The sequence below is a fragment of the Antechinus flavipes genome, chromosome 1 (assembly GCF_016432865.1).
Source record: "Antechinus flavipes isolate AdamAnt ecotype Samford, QLD, Australia chromosome 1, AdamAnt_v2, whole genome shotgun sequence".
Taxonomy (NCBI): domain Eukaryota; kingdom Metazoa; phylum Chordata; class Mammalia; order Dasyuromorphia; family Dasyuridae; genus Antechinus; species Antechinus flavipes.
Window position 1 is genome coordinate 628,583,535 of NC_067398.1, and position 26,253 is coordinate 628,609,787.

The 26,253-nt window shown below is 32.4% G+C and overlaps 1 protein-coding gene across 13 annotated transcripts in view; it reads left to right on the forward strand.

The window, feature by feature from the left end:
- The window catches only part of PHF20L1 (PHD finger protein 20 like 1), a 102,763-nt gene that overhangs the window by 65,500 nt on the left and 11,010 nt on the right, over positions 1 to 26,253 (forward strand). For 12 of the 13 annotated variants that reach the window (XM_051971109.1, XM_051971110.1, XM_051971116.1 and 9 more), the window contains 5 exons: positions 9,457 to 9,621; positions 18,188 to 18,369; positions 21,710 to 21,809; positions 24,073 to 24,268; positions 25,751 to 26,114. In XM_051971109.1, the coding sequence (XP_051827069.1) occupies positions 9,457 to 9,621; positions 18,188 to 18,369; positions 21,710 to 21,809; positions 24,073 to 24,268; positions 25,751 to 26,114 (1,007 nt within the window). The remainder of the gene's footprint in view (positions 1 to 9,456; positions 9,622 to 18,187; positions 18,370 to 21,709; positions 21,810 to 24,072; positions 24,269 to 25,750; positions 26,115 to 26,253) is intronic. The other variant, XM_051971119.1, reaches the window with a different exon arrangement.

The window sequence follows — 26,253 nt, forward strand, 5'->3', positions numbered from 1 at the left end:
AATGAAAAACTAAAAGAAAATAAAGATGATAAGGAAGGAATTCAAGTAATTTTAATAAGTTGTAAATGTCACATTGGAGAGCCACTGAATATTAGGAGATATCTAAGGAAGAAAACATTATTTTCATTTAGGAAGAAATGGTCCTTTATGACCACTTCATGGTTTCATGGAGTAGTGGGATATTAACATTTGTACTTATATGGTGAGTGCTTAATAAATATCGTTGACTGAAATCAACTTGAAAAACATGGAGTTTTCAGCAGGTAAACAGGAATGGGAAAGGGAGGAAATGTGAATTTCAGGTATGAAGGCTAATATGAGAAAAACATTGGGGAAGGAAAAGGAACTTGATTTCGGGAATGATGAATAATTTACTTTGGTTGATATGGCTTATCATGTGAACAGATGCTTAAATATGGATAGCAAAGTAGAGTGAACCCAACTGTGTGTGATCTATGTACTAGACCAAGAGATTTGAACTTTCATTTAATAGGCAATAAATTGGCGTTGACTTTTTTTTAAGTAGGGAAAAAGAGGCAAGGTGATCAAATTGTAAACAAAGGAAGATTACTCAGGGAATTGGAGATAAAAAGGAAACAAATTTCAATACTATAGTAATGGTCTGTATTGAATGGTAGTGAGAGCCTGAATGTGTCTGTAATTAGAAGTTAGATACAAAAAATACTTATGAAGTAAAATCCAAAGGACTTTGAACTTAATCAAATGTGAGATGAAGTAAAAGATAATGTAGTATGAGATTTCAAGCTTAATTGAATGAGAGAATAATGTTACTAATAAAATTCAGGAAATCAAAATTTGAAAGAAGATGAGCTTGGTTTGTATATAGTATTTTTTGGTGCTAAAACAAAGCTAAATTATTGGAAATGCTGGTCTGTAACTTGAGAGATACAGATCTGGGAATCATTAACATAAAGACATTAATTGAAACCATCATTGTAAATCAGACTGCCAAAAGAAAAGTTTTAGAGAGTCATGAGAGAATAGGACAGAATTGTTGGAGGTCCTCACAGTTTGGGATAAAACTGGAAGATTGAAATATGTAATATGTATAGAAAAATTTTAAACTTTTTCTTCCATTGAAATCTTATCCCCATTTCTCTTCATAAAATTTCTGATATCTCTACATTAGTGTCTTGGTCCCTTTCTTGGCAAAAGAATAAGTTCATATAAAAATAGAATCTTACTCTCAAATGTACAGATTGGAAAAAAAAAAAGACATACTTTTATATATGTAAACCCTTTCCTGGGAGAATTTGGCATCTGCTTTTCCTTTGTTTTATTAATTCTTATTTAATAACTTCAACGAAGCAATAATTTCCTTGAAATATACATATTACCGTCATACAACAGTATAAAATTATTTTGATTCCTAAAATGTAGCAGGGCATAAAAGACAAATATGTACTTTCTACTTCACTATTTTAAAAGCTTTGTGACTTAATTGCATTGCATACTTGCTTCATCAATGCAGATTATAATTCTTCCTTGTCTTAATGAATTATTGTAGCCAAAAAAACAAATTAACTTTCATTAACCAATGGCTAGTGAATAACCTTTGTGCAGTTAGCTAGTTAATTGTTCAGCCATTAAGTTGTGTCCCACGATTTGTAATTCCATTCATTGACTATAGCATGCCTGATACTATCCATAGGTTTTTCCTTTGAGTGACTTGCCCAGGGTCCCACAACTAGTAAATGTGTAAGGCCACATTTGAACCCAGTTCTTCCTGACTTCAGGTCCAGTGTTCTATCCATATAGCCATCCAGCTTTCTGTAACAATTAGCTATATAGGCCCTCAAAACATAGGTCCAGATCTACATTTTTTGTTCTTAATAGGACTTTTCAATACTTATCTTTAGAATGTTCTCATAGAGAAGCTCTTCCAAAAAAAATAATTTAGAGTAGAACTTTAGTGAAAATATCTAATATAAAGATATTTGTAGTAATTTTTTTTTCATTTTGTGAGATCTCAATATGTCACCATTTATGATAATTTTTCAAAAGTAATTGAAACTGAAGAATTGGTCTCAGGATTTTCAGACTTTTCGAAGAAAGAATATGATATAAATTGATTGCACATTGATATAAATTAACTTATTTTCATTTTGGCTGTATTTGTTGTCTATGAGCTATTATTTGCATCCACATAAAATTTCAAAAAGTACTCTTTAAAATCAGTGATGTAAATTTATTCCTCTAAGAAGGTAATTTCTTGCTCATATTTTTGCTCCATATCTCATACTCAGCTTTTTTCTCTTATGTCCTGAAAGTCATATATTGATGAGTAGAAACATATCTTCTAGGATACTGTTTTAATATTTTCTCAATTAGCTTCTTTTATATTGTTTTATTGGGCCTCATAGTATAACAAATAGAATGGTGGATTGGAATCAGAAAGTTGTGACTTCAAATATCTCCTCTGATACTTATATAAAAACAGCTATTGTTTGTGTATCAATTTAAGGTATGGAAAGTGCTTTCCATGTTGACTTCATTCTATCCTCATTACAGCTCTATGAGTTAATATTCACATTCTGAAGATAAGGAGACTGAGTCAGAGATGTTTAGTAAATTGCCCAGGGTCCCAGCTTGTAAGTCTCTGAAGCTGAATTTGAACTCTGGCCTTCTTGACACCAAGGTCTATACTATTTACTGTCATACCTATCTGCCTTCAAAATAGCTATCATTTATCTATAGCACTTCAGGATTTCCAAAGGGTTATCTCATGTTATCTCATTTGATCCTTTTGATAATCCTGCAAAGCAGATGCTATTATTTTCTTCACTTTACAAATAAGGAAACTGAGATAGAGAGATCAAGTGACTTAAACAGGATCATACACAGCTAATAAATTTCTGAGGTAGGATTAGAACTCAGTTCTTCCAAACTTCCAATTCCACATTCTGTTTTTTTGAGTTTCAGGTAATTCTCTAAGACTCAACTGAAGTTTTTATTGTAGTCTTCATTTGTTGGAGGTGGTCACATACCACTGAGATCACAGATACTTGACAAATCATAAATCCTTGATGTATTGATGTATTCTTTCATTTTTTTAATGTATTAATATTCTCTCTTCTTAATTGAATACTTCACTGGATCTTTGATCTTATTGTTGAAAGTAATTCCTCCAGAAGTAACGATTAAAGCTCACTGATATCCTTTGATTAAGTAATAACCACTACTGGTTTTTGTCCAAAGAGATCAGAGAAAGAGGGGACACTCCCTATATACAAAAAATATTTATAGTAGCCCTTTTTGTGGTGACAAAGAATTGGAAACCTAATAGTTCCCATCAATTGACAAGTGAATGAGCAAGTTATGATATATGAATATGACAGAACGTTATTGTGCTGTAAGAAATAAATGATAGTTTAATAGAAACTTGTTATAACTTGTGTGAACTGATGCAAAGTAAAGTGAGCAGGACCAGGAGACCAATTTATATGATAACAATATTGAAAAGACTAACAACTTTGAAAGACTTGGGTAGGCTGACCAATCTGGCGCACCACAATTGCATGGTACCCACCTGCAGATAAAGAAGTGATTGACTCAGATTACAGAATGAGGCTTTTTGGGGGGGAATGGGGAGGACATGACTAGTGTTGGAATTTGTTTTGCTTAACTATACATGTTTATAATGGATTTGTTTTTCCTTCTCAATTGGGGTTTAATTAAGAGGCTGAAAAGTTGAGTCTTGGCTGATTAAGACAAAATAATTTTTAAAAAAGAAATGATGAAGAGGCTGTGAGAAAGAGTAAATATAAGATAATTTATTTTTTTAATAAAAGAAATATTAAAAGGAAATTTTAAATGATTATAGGAAGAAAAAAAAGAAATCCATTCGTACAATCTTACCTAATGTACACATTCTCACATGATTCCTCTACAGCGGGTCCAGTTGATATGGAGGTGATACTCTGGATCTCTTGACATAACAAATACCAGAGGAGTACAAAAAGTAGCTATGTTTTATCTTTCACCCTTGCTGTAGAATTATCTTCCTCTCCTGGTGCTTCTTCTTTTTGATGATATTTTGTACCATATATTTTATTTAGTTATTTCTTGGTAATATGCTCGAACTTATTTATTATACCTTTCATATATCCTTCTATTTGCCTTTTGGGTGATCCATACCCAGATTCAGAGACTGGTATTTCATGCTTCATCTATATATAATAACATTAAAAGAGTACCAAAATAGATGATAACATGAATAAATATGAATGTTCCATCCATTAATGAAGATTGCCCATTTATACGTATGCATCCTCCCTCTACACTCCTCTTTCCCCTGAAGGCTATTATTCTTCCTGTGTTTTTGTCCATATATTCCTATAGCTTTGACAGAATGAGGTTGGTCTACTGTGCCTGAGGCCTTCTTGCTTTGTCTTGATTTTGCAAGGATACCAGACGACCATATATTGCCGATTCTTGTGACCCAGCTCTTGAAAGACTGTTGGTGCCAAAAATGCGAACTTTTGTTTTTGTTTCAAGGAGAAGATTGGGAGTCATTAAAAGTCCTTCACTATATAAATTTATTGCATTTTGCTCTTAGTAAGTTTTCAGCACAGTTAATTGTTCTTTTGCACTTTCTCTGAGGTATAAGTGCTTGTATATATATATGAGATATATGGAACAGCTTGTTGGATTTTTCACCCATACCAAATAATTATTTTCTGAACAATACAGAACTAGAATAATAAAAGTGAGTGAATATAATGTGAAACTAAAAGTCTTCAGCTGATCTGTTTAAATAAGCTATGGGTTCTGAAAATGTTTAAATACTTAAAAGAATAGTTCTTTACACATACTGTTAGTGCTTTCTAAGGGAGATTAAAACAATATAAATCAATCACCGCAATGAGCCCCCAAGGAACTCTTTAGCTAGCAAAATATTGGATTTTGCCAGGTAGAAACAAACACTGAGTAGTCAGTGGCATCACAGGTTTTTAATATAAACTTAGTCTTTAGTTTTCTTATATAAAGTTGATTAGAGATTATAAGCAATATTTTTCTTAAAACAGAAATGTAGTTTACAGCAGTAATGTCAAACTCATATAGAAATGGATTGTTGTGGACTATGTATCAACTCAAGAAACCACAGATTAACATATATTTCATGTTGTATCTTTTTTTTTTTTTTTTTTTTTTTTTTGTGGGCTTCAAATTTGATACTCCTGCTTTATAGAATGCTTGGCAAGAGACATTTGAACCCTCTCATCCAGAGAGCATTCAGGATGAAGAAACAAGGGTAACAAAATAGGTAAAAAAAAAAAAAAATGTGATGATCCATTAAGATTTTTAAAACAGTTTCCCCATCAATGATAATTGGCCACTACATTTAGACTTTAACAGTACTAATCTCTGTGCTCTGTGTGCAAATTGAAATGTTCCTAAAGGAAACTGAAAGGAGAGCTGGAATAGGTCACATATATACAGAAGAGGCTTGAGATGTAGAAGAAGTTTTAAGGGTATTCCAGGGCTTATTCTTTCTCTACAATTAAATTATAAACTTCCTAATGTTAGGTATCATGTTTTCTAATTCTTTTGAATTTCTCTACTGCAGATCTTCTCAACTGTTCCTAGTCATTGTCTTTCAAATAGTAAAAGCTCAGTAAATATTTATTGTCTGATTGGCTTAAAACATGCCCTTCACTTAAAAATATCAAATGAGTTTTCTTCCCACTTAATAAATCTGCAACTCCCTTTAATTCACAAAAGCTATATCAAATCTTTCTCCATTGATAGGCATTTTAAGGTAAAGCAGAGGTACAAGTCTGTGACTATCCATCGGTTGGATAATTTGAGAACAACAAAAATAGATTATTTCTCTTGAAATCCCTTGCACTTTCTCCTTCACCCTGTCAGTAAATGATGTTTACTTTTACTTGGCTGACACAATCAAAGATGTCCTTATGAGCTCATTAATCTGCCTTATTTCTCATCTCATCTTTGCCTATAAATTATTTGTATTCCAGACAATGAGAAAGAATTGGTCCTTTTCTTTATCAAAATTATTCTATGCTTTCCATTCCATCTCTCACTCTTCCAGTGGTGTGACTCGCTGATATTTTCAATCTCTTCTCATATACTGGTTTCTTTCCTTTTCTTGGTTCACAGCTTAGAATTTCCTGTCCTTAAAATTCTCTCATTTAATACTGCAGTTTCCTCAAGGTATCATGTTATATTACTTTCTTTTTTTTTCTTACCTATGATCTTTAAAAAGACTCACTACCTTAAGTCCCTCATAATCCACTTATTTAATTTCAAGATATTGTACTAGGTCTAACCTTCTTTTTCTCTGTCAAACTCCTTGAAAAAAGCTGACCACATTCGCTCCATTCCCTCGTCAGTCCTATTTAATTCACTTTGATGTCATTGCTCAGTTAAAAATGCTTTCTAAACTGCTTTACAAGTAAATTTATATTGTTTATTCTGATCTTAAATATGCAAAAATGAGAATTTCAGTATGTAGAGGAAAACATAAAAAGAAGACTGTATATGAAACCATGAATTTCCATTTCATACTGATTGATTTTTTTAATTATATGAAAAATTTTGCATGTTATTTTCAAAATTGTCCTGATTGTGCTTCTAACCTTTTTTCTGTTCCCTTCTGTGCATTTTAAAAAGTATTACTTTAATCTTCTATTGCTATTTCTATTTCTGATATGCTTTCCTTTACTCTTAGCAAAAAGGGTGAACAAAAATCCTTGTAACATAAGCATAGCCAAATAAAATAAATTCACACATTTCCCACATATAAAAATATCTGTCTGTATAGATGGATCCTTTGGAGATATGATTGATTATAATTAACAATTACAAATTGCTTAGCACAATGATTAATACATAATAAACTCATGTGCAGCATCAGTAGTAATACTAGTACTGTAAGTACTAGAGGAGGAGGAGGAAGAAAAGATTGGAGTTTTACTTGATAATGTCATTGCCCTTGTATAAATTGTTCTCCTGCTTCTGCTCATTTCCTTCTGTATTAGCCTATACCCAAGATTATCTGAAAAAAAAAATCTCTTTCATTACTTATTATGCAGCAATATTTTGTCTCATCCAAATACTACACTTTGTTTAGCTATTCTTCAGTTGTTTAAGGGGCAGTAAGAATCAGAAAGTTTGTTCTGCTTGCTATATAAGGCCTAGCACATAGAAGATCCTTAAAAAGATACTTACTCACTGACTGACTGTTTTCCTTGTATTATTCTCCCTTTTAATTTTGCTTTTATAGTTTCTTGTTAAATGTGACATATTTCTCTACCAAATTCAAAGTGTGTTAAACTCTCCTTTATCCCATTTCAGATAGATAAAGATAAAAGTGAAGTTTATTTGATGCTCACTTTCCCATGCTTTTTATACACTTCTCATGTACTCCAATTATGAGAAAGCAAGTTTTATACCCTTCTTCCTTTCTAGACTAGTATATTACTTTTATTCCCCCTTCTCTTTTCCCTCTTAGAATTCTCCCCTTGTAGAAATTTGTCCTCTTAGAAAATCTCAGAACAGAAACACTCTACTCTTAGAATCCCTATTTTTTCTTATTTAAATTCCTCAATATTTTTTTAAAGACATTAACATTTTGAAAGAACAGTTTGTTCCTTCTCCCTGTTTAAGAATGTTAATAATGCATTACCATATAGCATCTTTCATTTAAAATAAATTGACCCTTTTAGGTTCCTCGGGCCTTTCTCGGCTTCCTTGGTTTTTTTTTGAGGTACAGAGGATTGGATCTTAAAGCTTAATGTTAGGGACCTTAAAATCCAAGGACTTGAGCTTTCCGGATCTGAGCAATGAAGCACTGAGTTTGCATTTCCCTAGTTGATGATTACTTCCAAGGTTCCCAGCCTTGTGCTTTCTGACCACCCTTGGGTTTTTTCAAGGGAACCTTCTACTATTATAGCCTTTGAACACAGATTTGGAGGTTGCACCTGTCGATCTTTAGTTTTCTTGCTTTACTTATTGGATGAATCCTCTTTTATTTCCAAAGGTTTCTGAGCAATATTAGGATATATAACACAGCACTGGGGTTAAAGAAGTTACACATGTTAGTTTTTTTTAGATTTTTGATCATTCAGTCTGATAACAAATTTTGATGTTTTTGGAATAGATGTGCTGGACAATTTGTCTCTTCCCATTTTGGAGACTTCTTTGTTAAAAGTCCAACCAGTCCTCTCTTAATTGTTAAAACTGAATGTCTTTTCTCTGTTCTAATCCTTTTCAACCCCTCTGCTTCATTTGCCATTTTTGACTGTCTTCTTGTGGATATTAACTTTTCTTGATATTTTTCTTCCTGACCATTCCTCATTGTTGGTTTGTCATAAATATCATGACCCCAAACTGTGGGAGTTCCCTAAGGTTCAATACTTTTACCACCTCTCTTTTATACTTTTATCCTCTCTTTTGGCAACTTCATCAACCTCTGTAGTTTTAATCTAGTCTCCAAGCTGGAATTTGAACATAGATCTTCCTGATTCTTAAGCCAATGCGCTATTTTATCATGTTGCTTCTTACCTGGAATATCTTTTCTTTCATTTCATTTTCTCCCTTTGTAATCTCATTAGCTCCCATATTAATTTTTATAAATGATTTCAAAATTTTTATGTTTAGCATTCATTTCCTTTAAATTCCAGGCCAACATTGCTAGCTGCTTGCTATGTAGTTCCAGCTTATTGCTTCACAAACATCTCAAACTCAATATGCATACTCTTTCCTTCCCATTTCTAGATAGCTCAAATCCCATATACTGCAAAAAGAATTTTCTCTGCTTAAGCCTAATACGAATCCTCCCTGCCCTCCAGTATCACATCATATATATCTTGTATGCACATGGTTATTTGCATTTTATCCTTCCAGTTAAAATGTGAGTTTCTTTAGAATAGGGAACTCTCTGCATTCAGGTCATTTTTTTTTAAAGAGGCTTTTTCCCTAGCCAACATAATTAGTTATCAGAATAGCATTAACACCAAAAATAATTGCCAAAAATTTCAAAGGATATGTAGAACTTTCTTTTTACTAAACAGCTAATGGGTGCCATTTTCTTCATCCTGTTGGAGTATTCTCTGCTCTAAAATAATGGGTAAATTAAAGATAGTGTTCTTTAATTACATAGATAGAGTACTTATATAGGTGATCCAGAACCATATATCCTCTTTGTTTGCTTTGATAAAAGGTAGTTGATGACAGGAAATTTGGATCCCTCTTAAAGTTTATATTATCTGTGGCCTGAATGCTTCAGAAGCCCTTTTTCAGATCATCTGGTAAGTGATGATCTAATTGCTCATCAATGACAAGGGAAAGTTACAAAATGATTACATTTCTGTTTTATATGACAATAACTTGAGCACCTACCTCAATATGATGACTCTTCTGGGTTGCCTGAGAGTTTATTAAATTATTTTTTGATGTCTTATGTTGCAGACTATTCAGACTATGAAGACAGTTCTCTAGAATTTTTGGAAAGGTGCTCCTCTCCACTCACTCGGTCCTCCGGGAGTTCTCTGGCTCTGCGAAGCATGTTCACGGAGAAAAATACGTCATATCAATATCCAAGAGCTATTTTATCTGTTGATCTTAGTGGAGAAAGTATGTTCATTTAATTGTAGGATGCTTTTTATTTTAAAGCTTAAAATTACTATATGTAGAATTGGGACTAAAATAAATGATAGTTTATTCATTTAATGAATTCAAAAAATATTTACTGAGTTCCTATTGTATAAAGCACATAATTTAAGAAATGAAGATCTGATTATGTGACACTACTAGGTAACAGTTATATATAAGTACTTGAAGGTTTGCAAAGGAATCTTTTTCTGCATAATTTAATTCATAATAATTGGAATTGGAATAAATTTTACTTTAAAATTTTACAATGCATATAATAATCTCCACTAAGGTCTTATTCCAGTACCTCATCCTGGCATGGCTATGATTCTGTATTCTAAAATAAATTAAGGTCTCAGAGATCTTTTGTGCTTTGGAAGTAGGCTATTGTCTGAGGACAAGCCTAGCTAACTTCAGAGAAGGCCCATCACTAGAAGATTGTCCATCATGTGGTAATTCTTTTTTGGCCAGATATTTCATCATGACTATAGTATAAACTATGATGGAGTTTTAAACTGTGTAGAAGTTGTACCCACACTGATAAAACCATAGTTTTTTTGGTGCTATTATAAATTATATAGAAATTTGACTATGGATTCTAAAACTGTTGATACTGATGTTTACACATGTTATAGACATGTGCTCAAAGATACAAAATAAAAGTTTTAAGGAAAGCCTGAAATAAATACCAGAATTTCAAATTGAGAGCAGAAAAGTTGGGAAGGACTCTGAAGCTCTACTCAGATGTAATCTAGCTTAATCCATATCTTAATCTTGCATCTCCTCTACAGCAGGTTCAAAAAATGCCCATCTAAATTCTGCTTGAATGCCTACATTGCTGAGGAGTATTAAATTTTAGGAAATGTTGGGAAATGCTAACTTTCATTGAATTGAAGTTAGACTCACTTCAAATGTTTACCATTGGCCCTTGTTCTATCCTCTGATGTCACATTTTATAGAATGAAATTCTTAATTTCATTCATGTGGAATCTCTTTATATAATTGAAGGTAATTTTCATTTTATTCCTATGTAGTTTCTGTTCCGCTAGACATTCCATGTTCCTTTCGTTGCTCTTTTACATAACATAGTTTCAAAGACCCTTTATTATTCTAATCACTTTCTTCTAGGTCCTTGTCAATATATGTTTTGCAGCCAGGTAGTACAGTGGAGAGAGTGCTGGACTTGCAATCAGTGCTGAGTTTGTGCTGCACTCATTACTTACTGTCTCTGTGACCTTGGGCAAGTTATTTTACTGCTTTTATTTGCTTCTTAGTTTCTTCATCTGTAAAATAGGGATGACAATAACAGTCAACACAGAATTATTATGAAAATCAAATGATAGAGGTAAAGCACTTTGCAAACCTTTCAGTGCCATATAGATGAAGTTAGTATTAGAATATAGTACTATCAACTGAAAACTTATGTGTAATTCTAAAATTTGTGCTTTGTACATAGTAGGTGCTCAATCAATATTTGTTGAATGAGTAAAAGAAAGAAATCGGAAACCATAAAATTAGTTTAACTTGTCCAAATCATATAAGTTAATAGTTAATTCAAATTATCACATTTCCATAATTTCATATGGGGTATATTCTATTTAATGAATAAATTCTTTCTTGGGTACTGAATTTTCAGAGATTTTAAAAATTAATTTAAATAATTTCTTTAGGTTATTAGGATGTGATTTAATATAATAGTCAGACCTAAGGGTCTGAAAAGATCTAGAAGACTTTTTGTTATTAAGTGAATGTCCTCTCCCCCACATCCCCCCACCCCCCAAAAAAAATCATGTTACTAACAAATAAGGTAAAATTCAAGAAACTAAATTAATGCTTTTTTGATAATTTTAAAGCCATTATATCTTTCTCATAGTCAAGTAAATTGCTCCTTGAGTAAGGTAGTTGTATTAAAAATTTCAGGTTATTTAGTGTCATTTAGAATGCAGGCAGTCTTGAACCTAAATACGAATGTGTTATGATACAGAATTTCATCTTTAAATTGGTAGATAGAGCTCATCACATTTCTCAGTGGAAACAGAATTATATATAGTGATTAAGTTCACTGGCCAACAAAATCCATTTTAACCCTTATTATAATTGAAGGATAACATTGTATTAACCATACTTAACAACCTAGCCATTATATATATAACCATTTTATATATATATACTGTGTTATATGGGGAAAAGAATTATAACAATTTCCAGAAATCAAGTCAATAAGTTTTTTTTAAAGTGCCTATTATATTCCAGGCTCTAAGCTAACTACCAAGGAGACAAAATACAAGAATAGTTTTGCTTTCAAGGAATTAGCATTCTAATAGGGGATAATGCACACAACTATATACAAAAAAAATACATACAGGATAAATTACAAATGGTCTCAGAGAAAAGACACTAACATGAAAGCGACTGGAAAGGACTTCTTGCAGAAGGTATATTTTAGAGTTGAGACTTGAAGGAAGCTGGGAAGCAAAGATTAGCAGAAAGACATGTATGAAAATGCATGTAAGTCTGTAGATGTAGTGTTTTGTTCAAAGATTGTAGAGTATGTGGAAGGGAGTAATTATGTAAAAAGACTGCAAAGAGAGGAAGGATGCATGTTATAAAGGACTTTAAAAGCCAAACAGATGATTTTATATTTAATTCTAAAAGGCAATAAGGAGCTACTGGAAATTTATTGAATAACAGTGTGACCCTGCTTCTCTAGAAGTGGCTTGGAGGAGTAAGGATAGGGTTAGAAAGCCCAGAATTTAGTTGGTAATGAACTAAGGAAGTCCAAAGCATCCTCCCTGTGTACATCTTCAAGTATGTTCCCTAGTGCATGCTGATGTATGCCACATATATTCTTTTAAGAACCTCAGGGATTAATCTGTTTTCTTCCTGTTCCACTGGTTCTTCTTGTTTCTGATCAATTCAGTTTATTTGAACACTTACTATATTCATAGCATTTCCCAATATTTCTGTCCTTCCTTATCTCAGTTTGGCTTAGAACATTCTTAGAGCCATTCTCTCTTCTTATGTCCCTAAAGCAAACATATGGGCTTTTTGAGATCTTTTACAAAGTTTTTACATCTAACTGTAATGGCAAAAAGTTTTTGTTTTTCTTTCTCTCTCTTCTTTTTTTTTTTTTTTTTTTTTTTCCACTGAGACCTTGAAGATAAAGACAAGGCTTACTGAGGAAATAATAATGCACAAAAACATTATTCTTAGTTGACATCACTTTGTTTACAAGAAATGAAGTGGATACTCTTGGTAGGAAGGGCTATAATAAGAAATCCATTGAGCCTAGGGATGCTGCTTTTAAGATCACTAAGGCATTTTAGCCTTTGCTATAAATCTTCCCGTAGAAGCATCTTGCATGGACATTGGGATAAAATGATAAGTTAGACCAAATGTTAGAGTTGGAGTTCCTAGCAACAAATCTGTAGTATCAAGGAAGAAGCGACTAGAAAGAAAAGGAAGATGGAAGAGAAGTTCTAAGCAATAGGAGATAAGGAAGAACTCTCATGATAATACTTGAAAGTTGGTCTTTAAGTACATAATAGATTGTATAATCTGTACATGAAGAGTATGTACAAACAGGTAATGGTTAAGTCAGGGATTTAATTCTTCCTTAGCCTAAAACAAAAGGACAATTCACAATATTCTGTAACTTCCTGACATCAAATATTTTATAACTGGAAGGGATATTAGAAATCATATGATCCGATTCATTTTGGTAGGGAAACTTAGATCTCAAGAAGTTATGACTCATCTAAGTCTAGTACTAGGTAGAATTAACTCCAAATTCAATATTTTTCACTATTCCACATTAACTCAAAAAATTTTAGTTAGAAGGTCTCAATTAATATTCTGACTTTGAATTTTAATTTATAGGTAAATGTTAAGATTGTTCTTTCAGCCCTCTATGAGAAATATTTTTAAAAGGAGGAAGGTGTGATACAAACTTAATTCAGCATTAATTCTATTTTAATAGCTCTCTACTTAATGTATTTAATAAATATTTGTTATTTGCAGAGATGATTCATAGGCTAACAATGACTTTTTTTAGATCATGTTTGTCATCTGGCCACAGTAGAGCTAAAAAGGACACATAAATTAGAAGGAAGCTTTTGACTTAGTATTAGCAAATTATCTAGACTAGCATATAGTAATACTGAGCTGGGAGGTTCAGTGACTGAAGCAGTTCTATGACCACTTTTATATCTTTTCATAATGTTTTTATTTCTGTTACTTCTTATTTTCCTTTTCTGCCTGTGATTGTAACATTTCTCTTACCTCTCCTACTACTGCCCTTCTAAAGGGATAAGGCTGGTAAATATTCTTTCCTTTATTTTACTCCCCCTTTACTGACATTTTTATATAAGTATTAGAGCTTAAATCCTGTCTATCCCATCTTATCTGTCTCTTCCCCCCTGCTCTGAAGGATCTTCTGCTCTCACGGTTTTTCTGGAAAAACACTTGTGTTTTTTTGTTTGTTTTTGCCCCATGATTCTTTAGTCCTTTGTGTTACCAAAGTTAAAAAACATCTGTGTACAACTGTGCCATCTTTTTTATAGAGGAGGGAAAAAAACTAAAAAATGTAGTGGAGGGAATGGTATAGGAGGAAACTTTTTGTTCCTGGCTATTTGACAATATTCAGGAATTGCTTCACATCTCTGTAGGAGAATAATTAGGAACTTTTTCTTACTCAACCCATGACTCAGAGTGCCAAAGAAAAAAATGGTTCCCAAGTTAATCCTGATACAGTGGTAATGCTACCTGAGACCTTACATTTCTGAATTTCTGTTTATCACTATCAGTCCTTTTCTGTTCACACAAGAGTCCCCAGGACTCAAAAATTTATTCCTTTACCTCAGTCTTTTCCTTTTAACAGGCCAAAAGTATTACGATCATTAACAGAGACAGACAAGAGTCCTTTTCCCAATATTAGAAGACAAAGAAGTGTGAGATCTGTCCTAGAATGGTGAAAATTAGTACAGTTAGTATGATACTTTTGTGGGATAGCCAGAACTTTATCTGCATGTATAATGTTGTTTTTATAGAAAAGTGCATTCTTAATTCTAAACAACCATAGTTGCCTCTCTACAGAGATCCATAAATTGGCAGTTACTTCTGGATTTCAAATTTATCCTGATCAAATTAGGATTTATTAGAGTTCTGTCTGAAACTCTAATTATTATGCTATTAATACATTTCACTGTTGTATTAAAATTGTTTCTTTATTAAGTATTTACTTTATATAAATGTATTTGCCTTTAGTTCAGTATTCTTGATAACCATAAGTTATAAACCATAAGTTTTGTTTTCTCCAAAAATCTCAGTATACTTTAAAAAAAAGAATAATAACAAAGCACAAAATAAAGCATGTTATTTTTAAAAATATAGCACCATTCAGTTTCCTAAAAAAATCAAGTATGAAACATTGTAAAAAAAATTGAGAGAGTAAGGAAACTTTTTTAAAAGATACTTTATATTAAGAAAGATTGAGACATGATGTATTCTAAATGTTTGCGGCATAACTGGGTGATTAGTTTGACCTGCTAGTTTGAAAATTAATTTTTATTTTATTGTCTTGATAATGACAGGATAATATTATTTTTACTTTGAATAAGCCTAGTATGTCAAACTATATCATGGAAATGAAGTGAGTAAAACTCCACAGAAAGATAAAGGGAGAGAATAATTACTTTGTTATATATAAACAATGAGAAGTTGTTTGGTGTGGTAGATAAAGAGCCAATTTTGAAACCAAGAAGAACTGGGTTCAAATATCTTCTGACACTTAATGCCTCTGTGACTCTTAAGCAGGTCACTTAACTCAATATTCTAGACCCCATCTTCTTAAACCCTGGGTTGCAGGTCCCATGTGAGGTCTAGTAGCTGAAGCAGGGGGTCATGAAATTGTTTTATTATCAGTAAATTTTCTATTTATATGCCTCTCATATATTTTTATATCCAGGTTACTGTAAAAATTTGTTGGGCAAAAAAAGGTAGTGAAAGGAAAAAGTTCAAGTCTAGACAACTCTTTATAATTATAATTTGTAGATAAGATACTAGCTTTCTGTTATGGAGGGATTTTGTTCCCTGTTACAGTAAAATAACAGGCTTAATCGCTAGATTAGAAAGAAATACTGCAATCTGATAGAGGGTTTTTTTGTTTTTTGTTTTTTTTAAATACTAACATCCTATTCTTTATAGAAATCTCCTGTATTTTGTTTCCAGGGACAGAAAAATAAATAAATCATTGCGGTATGAGATCAGAGCTGTATTAGTCAGTTCATTTTCATTTATAGATAACTCTCTTAAAGAGCTTTTATTTGTGTTTGGTTTGGAGTCAGGAAAATATTGGTTTGTATTCCACTTAAATCACTAGCTGTGTGACCCTGGACAAATCATTTAACCATTCTGCTTTTTTCTTCATCTGAAAAATAAGGAGATGTTGCATTCAGTGGCTTCTAAGGTCCCTTCAGTACACCAATAATCCTATGAAGTTTACCTCCCTGTAATATCCATCCGTTGCTCTCTGGAAAGACGCAGAAGTATAATTCCAATTTCACAATGATTCTACCTACAGGAATCAAAAATCCGTTCTTATGTAGAGGAAATTAATGTTTTAGTTAAGAATTGGACCAGGTAATAAGTAAATTAAAAGTAAAAGGTATAAAGCATGATGGTGTATGTTGTACACTCAGGTATACAGGTATACCCTTGTATGCACACACATGTCTACTTGTGTGTGTACGTGTGTGTTCCTGTTACCCAGTTATTCTTTAAGGAAAACAATCCCATTTCTTTGATTCTCTTGAGCTGACAAGGTTTTAGGTTTCATTATCATTCTCTTGATATACTTCAGTTTGTTAACATCTGCTTTAAAACTGTGAAATACAGAATTGAATATGCTAAGCCAGATATGATATAATGGCAGATATACTATGGGACAGTTGGAATGACCATTGTACATTTGTAATATAGCCTGATTACATTGACTTTTTTTGTAAGCTGGCTTCTTAGCTTGTAGTCAATCCATTAATTAACAAGTATTTATTAAATACTTACTGCCCAATACTGTGATTCACAGGCTGAAGCAATAGAAGGAAACTAATTTGGTGAAATAAGGATACCTGTAAGGTCTTATATGCCTCATTAAGTTAACTGTACAAAAATAGATATTTAGCTTAATAAAAGTCCATTTGGAAAAAAACAACAAAAAACCTGGGGATCATTATTGACTGAGCAATTTTTTCTTTTGAATCTTTAGTCTATTATCCAATTTGTTAGTTATTTCTTTCAGCCTGATGCCATACTACAGATTGATATTTTCTAGGTCTTTGGGCTATAAATAAAAATGTTGAACTGGTGTATGCTTACTAAAGGATCCAGTGGAATAACACTAGAGATTCCCTTCTTCTCGTCTAGATTTCTATTAGTATATTCCTAATACTTTAAAGTTATTGTTTTCCTGCAGTTTGTCCAACTTGCATTTCTCTCTCTCTCTCTCTCTCTCTCTCTCTCTCTCTCTCTTGTTTTAAATAAAAATATTTTTAAAAAAATGATAAAGGGATGCCTTTATACCATTCCCTAATTTTTCAGTTTAGTTACTATAAGGTCCTATTTTTACTTCAGTGTGAGTATCCCATGCGCATTGTCCTCTGTGGCTTGGTACATGATTTTCAAGAACTGCTGCAGCTAAAAAATGTATGTGACTAAGCTTGTTTTTGAAAGAGCATAGTTTTTGAAAACTTTAGATCACTTCCACAATGAGAAATCAGTGTAGGCTTTAAAGGAATATCAGTCTATAACCCTAACAAAAAAGGAATGATAATAATTTTCAGTGAACTCATGCTACCTTATGATGTATAGATTTCCCTCTCTAAGAGCTGAAACTGCCATAATCCATTTTAAAAATGTACATGGAACTTTGGAAATCAGTCATAGCAAAATTTCTCCTTCTTGTTATGTTATGACACCTCTCACATTCATAAAAAAATTACTTTTAGGTTTTTTTGATTAAATGTAAATTATTTCAGTATTCTGGGAAATCTTAATGGTTTAATGGATTTGACAGTTTAATTCTCCTTATTATTTCAGCAATCTCAGGTTTCACATTTTTCTTAGTAGTTTTATTCTATAGTTACCAGTTTGAAAATCATTGTTGTTGCTAGAAAAAATAGAAGTAAAAAAATTAAATTCTGCTCTGCTGTTAACCCCAGATAGTGGACCTGTTCCTTTTAAATTATTGTTATGAACATCATTAGTCCCTTTTAGAGATGTACTGTCATTTTGTAGCAGTCCCATTACTGTTATCTGAAATCATGGTAAAGAAAATCAAATCTCATTTATAATCTCTATAGTCAGGTACTTACTTTTCTCTTTCACTATTAACCTTATATACTTAAATATTTATTAGTTTATTGGCTTTTTCCTAGTCTTCCATATTTCCTCAGAATTATTGTTCTGTGAAATAATTTAGGTGTTCCTGGAAAAAAAAAACACTTCTATAAAATTGGAAAATATAGACATAGATTTTTTCTTTATTTTTTAGATTTGTCAGATGTTGAGTTCTTAGATGACTCTTCAACTGAAAGTTTACTTCTGAGTGGTGATGAGTACAATCAGGACTTTGATTCCACCAATTTTGAAGAGTCTCAAGATGAAGATGATGCCCTTAATGAAATTGTCAGGTGTATTTGTGAAATGGATGAGGAAAATGGTTTTATGATTCAGGTAATTGTTTGCTTATATTTCTTTTAATCTTGAATATTACTTTATATGTTAAGTATATTATTACTACTATATTTTGCTGACTGCTATTTTGTGTATACGTATGTGTACATATATGTATGTACATATATATGTGCAGGTATATATACGTGCATACATATTTACATATATGTATGTATATCTTCCTGATTCATAATTGTACAAAAGAAAAGCAATAGAGATCAAGCGAAATTTCTTCAATTAGGTAAGTAGAAAAGTCCTTTGTTTTATAATGATATTCCTATAGGGTAAGTTAATGAGTAGAGGACTGAACTTGAAGACAGGAAGACCTAAGTTCAAATTCTGTCTTTAAAATTTGCGTGGGCAAGTAAGTCATTTAACTTAAACACTTTTCTTCATCTGTAATATACCAATTTATTTATCTGTAGTACCAATTTATTTTGAGCTTCAACTGAGATAATGTGCATGCAGTGGTTTGCTAATTTTGAAGTCATTTATAGAGATCAGTTTTTATTAATACTCAACATACATTTTAAATCCAAGTCTTCAAGGAAGATAACATGGAAGATACTATACATACATACATGCATATCTACACACACACACACACACACACACACACACACACCTCCACAACAGTATGATCTAGTTCTTTAGAGTGCTAAAGCACAGAAGGAGGTGGAACTGATTAGCACAGCTAAGAATATCACAAAAGGTTATTGTAAAAATATATAATTTGTAGAAAGGAGAAGAATCAAAGAAAGGATAAAGTGAGTGTTCAGGATAGATGGAACGATGATAAATAATAGAGGCCAGAGACTAGGTAGAAATGTTAAATGCTTATTTTGCTTCTGTTTTCTCTGCAAAGGTGAATGATTTTTGGAATGGGAAAAATACAACAACAATAAACAATAGAGAACTCATAGCCAATACAAGAGCACAATCATAAGAAAGCATCTAGTTACATTTGTTGAGGTTGTATGTTCAGTTATTTATAGACCTGATGGATATGATTACTGAATTATTGTTAGTGATCTTTGAAAGATCATGGAGAATATTAGAGAGGTACAACAGATTGGAAGAGAACTTTGATCTGGTTAAAAATGGGAAAAGAATGAAATCTGAAAATGTTAGACCAGTAATTTTGACTTTCTGGCAAACTTCTATTATACATATTAAAGAGATAGTTAAAGAATAAGGAAGTAGTGATCACAGAGAGCCATCATCAAAATCATATTATGCCTGATGGATTTTATTTATTGGATCAGGAAAATTTTTTAGATATAGTTTACCTTGTTGAATGGTCTTGGCAAGTATTTGACAAAACTTACTTTTTTTATGAATAAGTTAAAGAGATGTAGACTAGATAGTAGTACACTTACTTGGACTAAGAACTGGTTGAATAGTCAAATCCAAAGAAAAGTCATTTGTGGTACTATGAAATCTGGGGAAAAGTATCTTGTGAAATGTGGCAGAGACCTGTATATTAGGCCTGTGCTTTTGGACATTTTGTATTTGACTTGCATACAAACAGAGAGAGCAAGCAGATCAAGTCTTTTGACAACAGAAAGCTAGGAGGGAGAGCTTACATGTTAGATGATATAGGAAGGACCTAGGAAAATCTTAATAGAATAGAATATTGAATTTTAATAAGATGAATTAAAAAGATAAGTATAAAATCTTATAAATAGATTCTACAACTCAAATTCAAGTACAAAGAAGCTAATATAGTTTTAGACTGCATTAAGAGTAGTCTAGTTTTCAGGACTAGACAATAATCATGTAGTCATATTCAGATCTTAAATAAAGTTCTGGAGGCCACATTTTAGATAACATTGATAAAAAAGGAGAGAAGACATATAAAAGGAAGCCATCTAGATCATGCAAATAAAAAATAAAGAGTTGGTGAACACGTAAGTATATTTGAAGGAATGTCATATGGATGAAAGATTAGATATGTTATTCTTGAGTCCTGAGAATAGAACTATATGCAGTGGGAGGAAGAAAAAAAAAGTAATCAAATACTGGTTTGATGTGAAGGAAAAAAATTATAACCATGAGTTCTAAAAGAGGAATGAGCTGCTTTGGAAGATAGTATGTTTGCCCTTGCTGGAGTTTTTTAAGTGAAGGCTGTAATCTCTTGTTAGATTTATGGCAGAGGACATTTTGTTTTTTAAGGTATTGGTTCAATTAAATGGCCTTTGAAATTCTCTTCTATAGGGATTCTTCTTGTGGGACTGGTACTAAAATTGATTCCATACTTTTAAAAGATTGGCAAAGCAAATAAGTAGTACCTTTCTCTTGATTACTTGCTGACATTACTATCATGTGATGAGCAGAATAGTTTTATCCTTCATTGGGCAGAGTTCAGTGAAAAATACTCCTGATGTACTTATTAAAGAGAGAAAAGATAACATCCTTGATTAAGTCATCATTTTGGCTACCTCTTTTGCTTATATTCAGCTGCCTTTGGGAACAAGAGACTTGAGCTATAGTTTGAATCACTGTGTAATGATGTGGAAATAGTAGAAAATGACAGAGCAGGGAGAGACCTGCTGTGATCAGCCAGCTTGCTCTCCTCTTTCTCTGCTCTAGTTACTCCCAGAAGTGATCTAAAAAGAACACCAAAGGAGAAAATACAGTGAGTCATCTTTCTAGCCTGATGTCACAAATTTGATGACTAACAGGTAGCCAAGGCAGAAGCTGTGAAATAGAATGGTCAGATATTGTGTTTGTATGTATTTAGATCTTTTTTTAACACCAGATCACTGAGAGCTAATTGAAAACTCAGTCTTAGGCCCAAGGAAACAACAAAGAGTTATCCAAAGATGTGTCTAAGCTTCCAAGCTAGGCTAGCCCAGAAAAGATCTCAAACTCAGAGCCACATTCACTGGCTCTTTTGAGGATTCTTAGGCAATGCAGCTTTAATGGCTGTGATGACCCGTGAAACAAATTAAAAATAGAAAAATGTAACGTTCAGGCTAGCTTGCTGGAGGTAGCTTCGGACAGGCTTTGGTCTCAGCAGAATAGGCACCATGAGAATGATCAGGAATCGAGTCTAGAGTCTTTATTCTGGCCCAGTCTTAATCTTAATGGAGGAGTGCAGGAGTCAGGAGAGCCACCATGAGGATGTTCAAAAATGGAATGTCTTATTTCCAGTCCTCTCAGCCCACTAAGTATATGTGAACCAGAGAATCATTATCTAATCATGTTTAGTATTTTTTCTTTAAAAAATAGCTTGACTTAAGGATCTAATTTCAAAGAATTAATGTGATCTAGACAGAAAAAAATTGCTTTTTAATTGAGCTAATGGGTCATAAAAATGCCTTTTGTTTTCTAACAGTGTGAAGAGTGCCTGTGTTGGCAACACAGTGTCTGTATGGGACTGCTAGAAGACAGCATCCCAGAGCAGTACATCTGCTATATTTGCAGGGATCCACCAGGTAGGAATTTTGTTACTTTGTTCCTTAATATAGTTATATCCTGTAAAATTCTGTTTACTGATACTGTGAAAATATAATGTTGTTACTATGTTATGAATAGGAAATATCTTCCCTAATTTAACTCAACATTCTTACTTGTAAAAGACTAAATTAGGGCTTTACAGAAGTGGAAACTGTATGATCTTTATCATAGTAATGCCAAATTTTTCTCTACCAGCTCTTTCCCTACAGCTTTTGCTGTAGACTTGAGCCTTCTCTGTTAGAACAAGGGTGAAGGAGAAATTGCTTCCCTATATATGCTCTCTGGTCCACAGGTTGGGAGGGGCTTTGGAAAACTGCTCCTGAAGTGTTGGGCAGGTAATGAAGACTGGTTTTTATTATGCTACTTCTCTGCATTCTCACAGTTTTGCACCCTCTTATTACTTCTCAGCCTCTCCATAGTTCTGCCACTCACCTGCAATTGACAATAATTTTTAATGTCTGTTTTGTGTCCCGACTCATCCTCTTAAGTGCTAGTGGAATCTGCCTACCTAAAAATTACAGGAAAAGGGTATCCTATGGTGTGGGTTAGATGTTGCCTTATAAAACACACTTCTTCTAATTTGTTGTCACTATCCCTGATTTGCTCAGTAATCATTTGCTGCTGTTATCATTCTCTACCACTAAGTAGATGAATAGAATTTACTTAGTACAAGTGGTGGAAAAGGTACTTATCCAGAAAAATGTTGCAATGGGATGGCTTAAGATAAGTCTTATGGATAAGATATTAATGTTATTCCAAAATTACCTTAATTGATTTAACAGTGTTTGAATAAATGTATATATTCATTTTATATAAGTACATGTACAATTTACAAATTATTCCATGTTATAAACATTAATGTAACATTCTCTGACCTATAATTTATATTTTTTAATATTTTTGGCATGATATTTTCTGCTAAATAGTTTTCAAAATGCTTTCAAAAATGTTATCTCTGTTATAAGATGCCAAAAGAATAATAAAATAAGTGTAAATATAACTATAATTATCATTGTGCTAGAAAGATGGATTTGTATCTATGGTTATAGAAGAGATCCTCTTTGTTCCCTTTTCTGTGTATTCTATTCTTGACAGTTTTAGTGTTTTATACGTGTATTCTTATTATCACAACTAGGAAAATGATCAGAGTGCTGCATACACTTGAACTGAATTCATAGAGACATTATTCAAACTTATTTACTTGGAGCTTCCCTTCTCGTCACAAGGACTTATTCAAAGACAAACCACACCTATTTCCAGACAACAACAAATAATAGGTAGATAAAGGAAAGTAAAATTAAAGAATTTTAGAGTTGGGAAGGACTTTTATTTTGTAGTCTAATATCTTCATTTTACAGATGACTTAAATTGAGGCCAGTACCTTGAACTTACTTGTCCAGTGCCCCATAGCAGACCTAGAATGGAATCCAAATTTATCTGTCTTGTGCTTTTACCCTTAGAACATGCTACCACCCTTTTAAAATTAGAGGTCATTTTACATGCTAATTTAAAAAGTACTGTCTTTTTTTCCCTCTATTGAAAAGAAAAGCCAACAAAAAAAATGTACACATCTGGACTTCATAAATGCCACTCAGAAATGCAAGATTTTAGATATTTAGCTAGAACTAAATGACAGTTTTCAAAGTGAAGAGAAGTGAGAACAAAGTAAATCAATGTCACTTCCCTTCCCTCTCAACTAAAGATTTGTAGGCAGTTGATAATTTGGCATTTAGAAATAAAGAGTGAGCCCAAGTTTTTCAGCTTTTGGTAACTATATCTTTGTAATATTTGCCTACTGTAATTTCCTTGAAACCAGAAATTGCTTTTAAGTTATCAGTACTATATCCTTTGATGCTGTGTTTAGAAACAGAGTCTGTTCTATCTATCTACAACGACTATTGGCAGTGGAAGATTTTACACTGCATACAGTGTATGCAGCACTCTGATCATTTTCTTAGTTGTTGTGATAATAAGAACACACGTATAAAACACTAAAACTGTCAAGAAAAGGGAACAAAGAGAATCTCTTCTATAACCATAGATACAAATCCATCTTTCTAGCATAATGATAATTATAGTTATATTTACACTTATTTTATTATTCTTTTAGCATCTTATAACAGAGATAACATTTTTGAAAGCATTTTGAAAACTATTTAGCAGAAAATATCATGCCAAAAATATTAAAAAATATAACCCAAATTGGATCATTTGTAACTTAGATGATTTCATTATTCACAGGTCAAAGATGGAGTGCAAAATATCTTTATGATAAGGAATGGTTGAACAATGGGCGAATGTGTGGGTTATCATTTTTAAAGGAAAATTACTCTCATCTCAATGCCAAAAAGATAGTTTCAACACATCATCTACTTGCTGATGTATATGGTGTAACAGAAGTATTACATGGGTTACAACTGAAGATTGGAATTCTAAAGTAAGTGGAAATTCATAGAAAAAGATGAAATTTGAATACTGTTGTAAGCAAAAAAAAAAAGAAAGAAAAAATGTAATTAATCAAGAGCTGGGTTAGGTTTGTTTTATTTTATTTTATTCTTAGTTAAATCTTATTTATCTTATTTTCATAAAATTTTCTCCTTTTCTTAAAATTTCTATACTAGTAGACTCTCAACAACTTACAGTTAAATTATTTCAGTAGCATTATAATTGGTCTCCCTGCCTGCATACTCTTCTAGTCTTCTTACATCTACTTCACCTCTACAAACTGTGATTTAGTGACACAGTCCTCTTTTCACAAGACATTCCATCTCCTAACTGAGCATTTTTTCTGGGGTTCCTCCCTATGTCTGAAACTCTCTTTCTTCCTCACTGCCTCCTGACTTCCCATGCTTCCTTCAGGTCTCAGCTTAAAATCCCATCTTCTACAAGATTTGTTTAGTCCTCTTTTACTTTTGAGTTTTCCCTTCAGAATTGTGCTCAGTTTATCCCATATATATCTTGTCTATACATAGTTATTTATATTTAGATATATTTCTCTGGACTGTGGGCTTCTGTTTTTAGGCTTTTTTTGGTATCCATAGTACTTAGCAAAGTGCCTGGTACAAGGTAGGAATTTAATGAATGGTAATTGAATGATTGATTTTCCTTCTTGAAATGGCTTTTTGCATTATTTTGTATATAATTATTATATTCTTGTGTACATATTGTAGTCTTGTAGTAAAATATCCATTCCTTGAGAGTAGGTATTCTTTTTTGTTTTTACCCACTGCCTAAGCATAATATCTGAAAACCTGATTCTCGCAAGAATGTTTGCTGTACTCTGCTATTATAATGAATTCTCCCTTATCTACCAGAGACAGAATAGAGTAAAGAAGTACTGAAACTATTCAATAAGTGATAAAAAGGCAAATTTGCATTCATTTGTTGCTTAACATAAACGTATATACATATTTAATTGTGGAATTTCACACTTCAGAGAAAATAACATTTTGTAAATAAAGAATCTCTTATAGATACTAGTTCTCTTCTCTTTCATTGCCTAAGATCTGTCCCTGTACTAATGGTGGAAGCCCTACAGTGGCTTACGTTGTGATCAAGCAACATAAGAATGTGATAGGTGCATAAAAGAGGTCCAGAGCCCATTTGGATAGTCCACTTAATAGAGATTTGTTGTAATTATAAATTTCATTATAATATTTTAATTGTAAATGGAGAAATTATCATTGAAATTAATCAGGATTCCATTAATATGATTATTTTCAAACTTTTCTGTCTCTTTACACTCTTAAAAATTATGTGGATTATATCTATCAATATTTACTATATTAAAATTAAAATCCTAGTAATATGAAAATAGTTTTGGCTTTATGAACCCCCTAAAAAGGTATCAGAGTTCCCTAGGTATCCCCAGATCTCATTTAAAAAACTCATATCAAAATTTCTCTTATCTTTTTTTAAGGAACAGGGATCATCCTGACCTTCATCTCTGGGCCTGTTCAGGGAAGCGGAAAGACCAAGATCAAATGGCTCTTGGGATAGAGAAAAAAATGACAGTGCAAGACACTCTTAATCTGCAAGAACGGACTTGTTCTGCTCAGAATCATAAAGAGACTCCTAGCTTGCCCAGGAAAATGGAAGGAACATATATTACAAGTGAGCACAGTTACCAGAAACCACAAAATTTTGGTCAAGATTGTAAATCTACTGATCCTATGAGCTCTGATGATGAAGATGTTAGTAGTTTTGAAGAAGAACAAGAATTTCATACAGAAGATACACATTGTTTACAGTTTTCCATAAAAGAAGATGGTATGAATGAACAGGTAATTTTCTTTCCTTTGACTGTAGTTTTGGAAACAATCAATATAGAAAAATTCCGTGAGAATTCAAACTTGATTAAATGGAAAGTTTTGGATTATCTTTACAAGACCTTTTTATACACATAGAGAAATAACAGAGTGA